The 9129-nt window shown below is 42.5% G+C and overlaps 1 protein-coding gene across 1 annotated transcript; it reads left to right on the top strand.

Moving 5' to 3' along the window:
- The first annotated feature begins 221 nt into the window (after positions 1-221).
- On the top strand, positions 222-8883 carry LOC123483308 (serine-rich and transmembrane domain-containing protein 1-like). Its single transcript, XM_045213055.1, has 2 exons — positions 222-495; positions 7525-8883. The coding sequence occupies exon 2, from the start codon at positions 7548-7550 to the stop codon at positions 7857-7859; it is 312 nt and encodes a 103-aa protein (XP_045068990.1). The 5' UTR covers positions 222-495; positions 7525-7547; the 3' UTR covers positions 7860-8883.
- Positions 8884-9129: the final 246 nt, after the last annotated feature.

Below are 9129 nucleotides of genomic sequence, written 5' to 3' on the forward strand. Positions count from 1 at the left end.
GTGAAAGAATGAGAGAGAGAGAGAGAGAGAGAGAGAGAGAGAGAGAGAGAGAGAGAGAGGGGGGGGGGGGGGGTGAACAGCGGTCAGTGAGTCAATTCCCAGTAGTGAATGAATGGATGCAACACGGTGAACACCGATCTCTCTCTCTCTCTGTGTGTTGGAGAAGAACTCAAACCGGTCAGCTGTGCTCGTGTCAGAGATGAGTGTCATGATATCTGGAGTGTCTGTCTGAGGGAGAAGAGGTCCCCGGATGATATCTGGAGTGTCTGTCTGCGGGAGAAGAGGTCCCCGGATGATATCTGGAGTGTCTGTCTGAGGGAGAAGAGGTCCCCGGATGATATCTGGAGTGTCTGTCTGCGGGAGAAGAGGTCCCCGGATGATATCTGGAGTGTCTGTCTGCGGGAGAAGAGGTCCCCGGATGATATCTGGAGTGTCTGTCTGAGGGAGAAGAGGATGGATTAAGACACAGAGAGGAACTGCTTGAACTAATAACAGGTCAGGAACAGTTGTGTGTGTGAATACAGTTGAAGTCGGAAGTTTACATACACTTAGGTTGGAGTCATTAAAACTTGTTTTTCAACCACTCCACAAATTTCTTGTTAACAAACTATAGTTTTGGCAAGTCGGTTAGGACATCTACTTTGTATTTTTCCAACAATTGTTTACAGACAGATTATTTCACTTATAATTCACTGTATCACAATTCCAGTGGGTCAGAAGTTTACATACAATAAGTTGACTGTGCCTATTTTACAGCTTGGAAAATTCCAGAAAATGGTGTCATGGCTTTAGAAGCTTCTGATAGGCTAATTAACATAATTTCAGTCAATTGGAGGTGTACCTGTAGATGTATTTCAAGGCCTACCTTCAAACTCAGTGCCTCTTTGCTTGACATCATGGGAAAATCAAAAGAAATCAGCCAAGACCTCCGAAAATTAATTGTAGACCTCCACAAGTCTGGTTCATCCTTGGGAGCAATTTCCGAACGCCTGAAGGTACCACGTTCATCTGTACAAACAATAGTATGCAAGTATAAACACCATGGGACCACGCAGCCGTTATACCGCTCAGGAAGGAGACGCGTTCTGTCTCCTAGAGATGAATGTACTTTGGTGCGAAAAGTGCAAATCAATCCCAGAACAGCAGCAAAGGACCTTGTGAAGATGCTGGAGATACCAGGTACAAAAGTATCTATATCCACAGTAAAACGATTCCTATATCGACATAACCTGAAAGGCCGCTCAGCAAGGAAGAAGCCACTGCTCCAAAACCGCCATAAAAAAGCCAGACTATGGTTTGCAACTGCACATGGGGACAAAGATCGTACTTTTTTGAGAAATGTCATCTGGTCTGATGAAACAAAAATAGAACTGTTTGCTTATAATGACCATTGTTATGTTTGGAGGAAAAAGGGTTGCTTGCAAGCCGAAGAACACATTTACATTTACATTTACGTCATTTAGCAGACGCTCTTATCCAGAGCGACTTACAGTTAGTGAATACATATTTTTTTTATACTGGCCCCCCCTGGGAATCGAACCCACAACCCTGGCGTTGCAAACGCCATGCTCTATCAACTGAGCTACATCCCGGCCGGCCATTCCCTCCCCTACCCTGGACGACGCTGGGCCAATTGTGCGCCGCCCATGAGTCTCCCGGTCGCGGCCGGCTGCGACAGAGCCTGGATTCGAACCAGGATCTCTAGTGACACAGTTAGCACTGCGATGCAGTGCCTTAGACCACTGCGCCACTCAGGAGTCCTAACACCATCCCAACCGTGAAGCACGGGGGTGGCAGCATCATGCTGTGGGGGTGCTTTGCTGCAGGAGGGACTGGTGCACTTCATAAAATAGATGGCAAGGAAAATTATGTGGATATATTGAAGCAACATCTCAAGACATCAGTCAGGAAGTTAAAGCTTGGTCGCAAATGGGACTTCCAAATGGCCGATGACCCCAAGCATACTTCCAAAGTTGTGCCAAAATGGCTTAAGGACAACAAAGTCAAGGTATTGGAGTGGCCATCACAAAGCCCTATCCTCAATCCTATAGAAAATTTGTGGGCAGAACTGAAAAACTATGTGCGAGCAAGGAGGCCTACAAACCTGACTCAGTTACACCAGCTCTGTCAGGAGGAATGGGCCAAAATTCACCCAACTTATTGTGGGAAGCTTGTGGAAGGCTACCCGAAATGTTTGACCCAAGTTAAACAATTTAAAGGCAATGCTACCAAATACTAATTGAGTGTATGTAAACTTCTGACCCACTGGGAATGTGATGAAAGAAATTAAAGCTGAAATAAATAATTCTCTCTACTATTATTCTGACATTTCACATTCTTAAAATAAAGTGGTGATCCTAACTGACCTAAAACAGGGAATTTTTACTAGGATTAAATGTACCATACCGTATTTTCGGAGCACCAAAAACCTTTTGACCACTAGTGGGTGCTTGGTGTTGTTGTTTCTGGCTCATTAACATATATTGAGGCGTGTCTTGTAAGAGGCTATATTTGTTGCCCCCGTTAGTGCTGTACCAATTTAAATGAACATTCGGTAGTAGTTCCCTAACAATTTTCATGCTGTAATATATTATTACATATTCACTGTTATTGCTGTAGTTTAAATTCAAATACAATTTAACAATAAAGTACTGTTTTGCTTTATATTTACTGCAGCACTTTGTAAATTATGTTGTGGGAGGGGAAAGAATCGCTGGCTCATTACCATATTTTGAGGCGTGCCTTGTGTCTATATTTGTTACCCTCCCGTTAGTGAGAATGCTGTACCTGTAACTCATATGTTGTAACACAACAATTGAATGTATAGGGGACAGATCAGAGTGACAGAAGGTCTTAAGCCGTCACTGGGTCAATATTAAGCCATGTCCTTTTCATCTGTTTTGACCTGTGATTATAGCCAGTTTGGAAGCTTTTGTGTAGGCCTCTAGATGTGCAAGTGATATAAAGTATACGAATACCTGGCAGTCAATTTGCTTGCAACAATCCCGTGTAAAACACTGTAAAATACCAATATTACAATTACAGTAGCATTTACTTTCTTACAGTGTAGTAGGCTAATTTTACAGTATTGTACTGTATCGTTGCTCTGATATTACAGTAACTTACAGGAAGCTGGTGGCGAGTTACTGTGAATATTACAGTAACATACTTGGCACAAGCCAGAGATGGGCAAAGATACAGCAAAAGGTATCTTGTCACAAAAACAAAATACCTTGAAGACCAATGTATCCTAAACTACAACAACATTCTCACAAACTATTTGTATTTTAATCAAATGTGGCCTTGTTTGGGTCGTAGCTCATTAGAATAATACCCAGCAGTGTTTGCAAGTGTTCATTTTTACATTTACATTTTTGTCTTTTAGCAGACGCACTTATCCAGAGCGACTTACAGTCAGTGCATTCAATTAAGGTACACTATATATACAAAAGTATATGGACACCCCTTCGAATTAGTGGATTCGGCTATTTCAGCCACACAATTTGCTGACAGGTGTATAAAATCGAGCACACAGCCATGGAATCTCCATAGACAAACATTGGTAGTATAATGGCCTTACTGAAGAGCTCAGTGACTTTCAACGTGGCATCGTTATAGGATGCCACCTTTCCAACAAGTCAGTTCATCAAATGCTAGATCTGCCCTGGTCAACTGTAAGTGCTGTTATTGTGAAGTGGAAACGTCTAGGAGCAACAACGGCTCAGCCGCAAAGTGGTAGGCCACACAAGCTCACAGAACGGGACCACCAAGTGCTGAAGCGCGTAGCGCGTAAAAATCGTCTGTCCTCGTTTGCAACACTCACTACAGAGTTCCAAACTGCCTCTGGAAGCAACGTCAGCACAATAACTGTTTGTCAGGAGCTTCATGAAATGGGTTTCCATGGCCGAGCAGCCACACACAAGCCTAAGATCACCATGCGCAATGCTAAGCGTCGGCTGGAGTGGTGTAAAGCTCACCGCCATTGGACTCTGGTGATCACGCTTCACCTTCTGGCAGTCTGACGGACAGGAGCGGATGCCAGGAGAACGCTACCTGCCCAAATGCATAGTGCACACTGTAAAGTTTGGTGGAGGGGGAATAATGGTCTGGGGCTGTTTTTCATGGTTCGGGCTAGGGCCCCTTAGTTCCAGTGAAGGGAAATCTTAACGCTACAGCATACAATGACATTCTAGACGATTCTGTGCTTACAACTTTGTGGCAACAGTTTGGGGAATTCCTGTTTCAGCATGATAATGCTCCAGTGAACAAAGCAAGGTCCATACAGAAATGGTTTGTTGAGATCGGTGTGGAAGAACTTGACTGGCCTGCACAGAGCCCTGACTTCAGCCCCATCGAACACCTTTGGGATGAATTGGAACGCCGACTGCAAGCCAGGCCTTATCGCCCAACATCAGTGCCAAACCTCACTAATGCTCGTGGCTGAATGGAAGCAAGTCCCCGCAGCAATGTTCCAACATCTAGTGGAAAGCCTTCCCAGAAGAGTGGAGGCTGTTATAGAAGCTAAGGGGGGGACCAACTCCATATTAATGCCCATGATTTTGGAATGAGATGTTCAACGAGCAGGTGTCCACATACTTTTGGTCATGTAGTGTAGATGAACGAGAACATATCACAGTCATAGGAAGAAAAAGTATGATGTTACCGTTACTGAGAGTGTTGTTAAGTTAAGCGGGCTACTTGCAAGTTCAGAAAATACAAAATACATTTATTCCAATTAAACGTTTACAAAATACATTAATTGTATTTCAGGCCAGTGAAAAACAAATTACAAAATAGGTATTGAAACTATTGAAATACCTATATCAAATACATGTAACAGAAATACTGACTGTCGTTGGCACTAGCTGCCTGCACTGTAAATCTGCAACATTTTACTAACCACTGTGCTTCCAGCAATGCATTGTAAATTGTAGGAATACAGCATGTTGCTGTAGTCAGTTGTTACAATAATATGCTGTAAATGTCTGTTTCAGTAAAGGTCCTGTAAATCTACAGTAATTTACCGGCGTCTGTGCTGCCAGTATTTTTACTGTACATTTACAGTAACCTACTGGCTACTGTGCTGCTAGTAATTTACTGTAAAAATTACAGGAAATATTTTCCAGTGCAGGCGTAGCTCGTAGAAGGGCTTATGCCCAGGGGGATGCGACGTGTATAATTTTTGGGTCCTGTGTAGAGCGCATTTTACATCAGACGTCGAGTTACGACCTACATAAGACCAACTGGTGCAACCGGCCTTCAAAATTTAAAAAAAAAGGAATTCAGAGAATAGAGCAAGAAAAATAAAATAAAATAAATAAAAGAGGTGAAAAGAAAAGAGAGACGGCAGCTGAGTTTTACGGGTTTCTACACACACACACACACACGCACACACACACACGCACGCACGCACGCACGCACGCACGCACACACACACACGCACACACGCACGCACGCACGCACGCACGCACGCACACACTAGGAGAGAAGGAGCTTATACAAAGAAACACACAAACACATTACAGTAATTTACTGTAGATTCTAAAAAAAGGCCACTTCTTCTATAGATGCTAAATACAACCTTCCATAGATGAGATGAGAGGTTGTTGTTGCAGTTAAATTCTGTTTATTATCCAGCTGACTGGTCCCTGAAGTCAACACAGGTTTCTAATGGCTGTATAATATATTATGCTTTCTCTCTTTCTGGATTCTGAATTCATTTTTTACTGTCTCAACCCTACAACTGACCACATCTCACTGTCTCAACCCTACAACTGGCCACATCTCCCTGTCTCAACCCTTCAACTGACCACATCTCCCTGTCTCAACCCTACAACTGGCCACATCTCCCTGTCTCAACCCATCAACTGACCACATCTCCCCGTCTCAACCCTACAACTGGCCACATCTCCCTGTCTCATCCTACAACTGGCCACATCTCCCTGTCTCAATCCTACAACTGACCACATCTCCCCGTCTCAACCCTACAACTGGCCACATCTCCCCGTCTCAACCCTACAACTGGCCACATCTCCCTGTAGAAAATATAGAAATGAACCTGTTGCCTAGATACAAAAAGCATAATTAAGAGCAATTATCAGACACCTCAATTAACACCAAATGCCGTTTATCAGCTGGTTCACAACAAAACAACAACAACATCAACTAATTAATACATCAAGAGGCAGAGGAACAAGAGACTGTAGGAGAGAGAGAGAGAGAGAGAGAGAGAGAGAGAGAGAGAGAGAGAGAGAGAGAGAGAGAGAGAGAGAGAGAGAGAGAGAGAGAGAGAGAGAGAGAGAGAGAGAGAGAGAGAGAGAGAGAGAGAGAGAGAGAGACAGACAGACAGACAGAGACAGACAGACAGACAGACAGACAGACAGACAGACAGACAGACAGACAGACAGACAGACAGACAGACAGACAGACAGACAGACAGACAGACAGACAGACAGGAGAGAACGTTTCTAAAAACCTGTTTTCGCTTGGTCATTATTGGGGTATTGTGTGTAGATTGATGAGGACATTTTTTTTATTTAATCCATTTTAAAACAAGGCTGTAACGTAACAAAATGTGGAAAAAGTCAAGGGGTCTGAATACTTTCCGAATGCACTGTATATATCATTACTTTCAAAGTCCAAACATGTATGCAGCAATCACAGATTGCATCTTTAACCCTGTATAGAAACCCTTAGTAAGGCTACTAATATACTCAGTTTATACACTTGCCACCCACCCCCTTCCCCAAAACACGTCTAAATATTGGACTATAAATGGTTACTTCCTATATTATACTGATACTAAAATGTTTATTATAATTTACTTTCTGTTTGTATTCTAACCTTTTGATTACTTATTGTTGTTACATTGTCGAGAAGGAACCTGAAAGTAAGCATTTCGTTGGACGATGTATACCATGACTGATAAAACTTGAAACGACTATTTAAAGTAATTCTCATACTTCTGCTACGACACTATCCGCCTGTAACGATTTAAACTTCTAAACCTCTACCACTACCATAGAAATACTGTTACAGACAGCTGACACATGTTCTTTACATTATTATAAAGACTCCTCCCCCTTCTGCTGGACCGCCATCTTGGCCCACTGCACTGTCCATTCCATGTAGTTTTAGTTTTAGTGTCCCAGATTTACAGATTCTGCCTGGAGAAGGGTTTAACATCTCAGCTACCACAAACACATGTTTATAATGATCCTATTATCTTTGCAGAAAGTGTGTAACTGGAATGCACCCTGAAGCCTAATATATACCCTTATGCAGTATGCAACGCAAGAACTACAAATAGGTACGCAAAAAAAGCGATCCTGCATAGCTGCATAGCAAAAATCTGCAGACGTATGCACCCCTGCAATTTGTAACTCGACACAAGATCAGTATTTAATTACTTTCTTGCTTAGTAAGGTATGAATGACTTTAGTCTTCTCTCAATTGATCTAAATGTTTTGGTTACCAGGCTATGAATTCACCTTACTGTAATAACCTATTCCTCCTCTCCTTCAGATCCGTCTAAACCGATAGTCAGGATGTCAGGGATGGACCTCCCATTGGACGTGTTCAATGGAACCGGAATCTCCCCTGACAACGGAACCTTCCTGAAGTTCTCCCCCACCTCCGTTTCCATGGCAGCCACGGGGGCGGGGTCGTCGTTGTCGGCAGGCTCGTCACCGGGGCAACAGGAGAATGTTTACGTGTACGTGTGGATCTTCCTGAGCCTGCTGGTGTTCCTGCTAACGCTGCTCGTCATCGCCCTCCGCAGGCTGAAGAACATCATTACATCCTCCTCCTCTGTACCTGACTGCAGGAGTCAGGAGGGCAGCTCATTCAACAAAATGTAAAATTCAACAGTATGACATTCTTTTTTTTTTTTATGTATGCACTCACTAACTGTAAGTCGCTCTGGATAAGAGCGTCTGCTAAATGACTAAAATGTAAAATGTAAAAATGGAGATCTGTAGTATCTCATCACAGAGGTCCACGTGTCTTCACTGTCCACCTGAGAGACAACACACACACAAACACACAAAGATACAGATGCTCACACACACGCACGCACGCACGTACACAAACTCATATAAAAGGAAAATGAAGCAGAGAGAACTACATGAGACAGACGTTTCCCTTGGACCTTATGGGACTTGACTCTGATGTGCTCTGGTACCTGCTTTGAACCTCTCCTGTTGGCTCATGGGAAATGTAGTTGCCTGTGTGAAGGGAAGAACCAAGAGGGAGAGAGAACTCTGTTTTGAGCCTGATGCCGTCATGGAATAAAACAGTGGAATCTTAGAAGTCCTCAGGCAAGCTGGCCGGGGTCTAATTATAGCGTCACTTTTTCATTTTTATTTGAAATAGTTAACAACCTCTGCTGTTGCCAATTCAACCTGATTAACAGTGTGTACCTGTGAAGTGTTGTCTCAGATATAATTAATTCAATCCTGGAGGAGATTTGCTAAGTTGTTTCTTTCTCTGGCTTTATCCAAAATGGCACCCTATATAATTGGCTCTGGCAAACAGTAGTGTTCTATGTAGGGTAAAAGGTGCCATTTCAGATTTGTCCCCTATGTTCTGGTGAAACTGGACTAACCTAGTTAAAACCGGACTAACCTAGTTAAAACCGGACTAACCTAGTTAAAACCGGACTAACCTAGTTAAGACCGGACTAACCTAGTTAAAACTGTGAAGTACTGTATATAGTGAACCAGAACTCATATTTGATTATCTTGAAAAGTATTGAACTGTAACGGATGGTTATTGGATTGGTTTAACAATAAAAGATATGAACAACCACTTCAGAAGGCAATAATGTTTTTTTTAAAAGGGGCTCTCTGTTGCAAACACAAGAGCAACTGACATTTAAGTAGTGAAGGAAAAACAAAACAAAACGTGATAACATACAATTTTATTTTTATTACATTTCAATACAAATAGGTTAGTGCCTTCTTAAATGGAGAAAAGCTACACTGTAAGACTGTGATTTCAACATTAAAACACTGTAGAACGCACAGTAAAATACCGTAAATGTGTTTCACAGCATTAACGCTATAGATCGCACTGCATTATGGATAAAATGCTGTAAAATACTGTAATTAACTGTAATTGGAAGCCTCC

This window comes from Coregonus clupeaformis, unplaced genomic scaffold (genome assembly GCF_020615455.1).
Source record: "Coregonus clupeaformis isolate EN_2021a unplaced genomic scaffold, ASM2061545v1 scaf0076, whole genome shotgun sequence".
NCBI classification, from domain to species: Eukaryota; Metazoa; Chordata; class Actinopteri; order Salmoniformes; family Salmonidae; genus Coregonus; species Coregonus clupeaformis.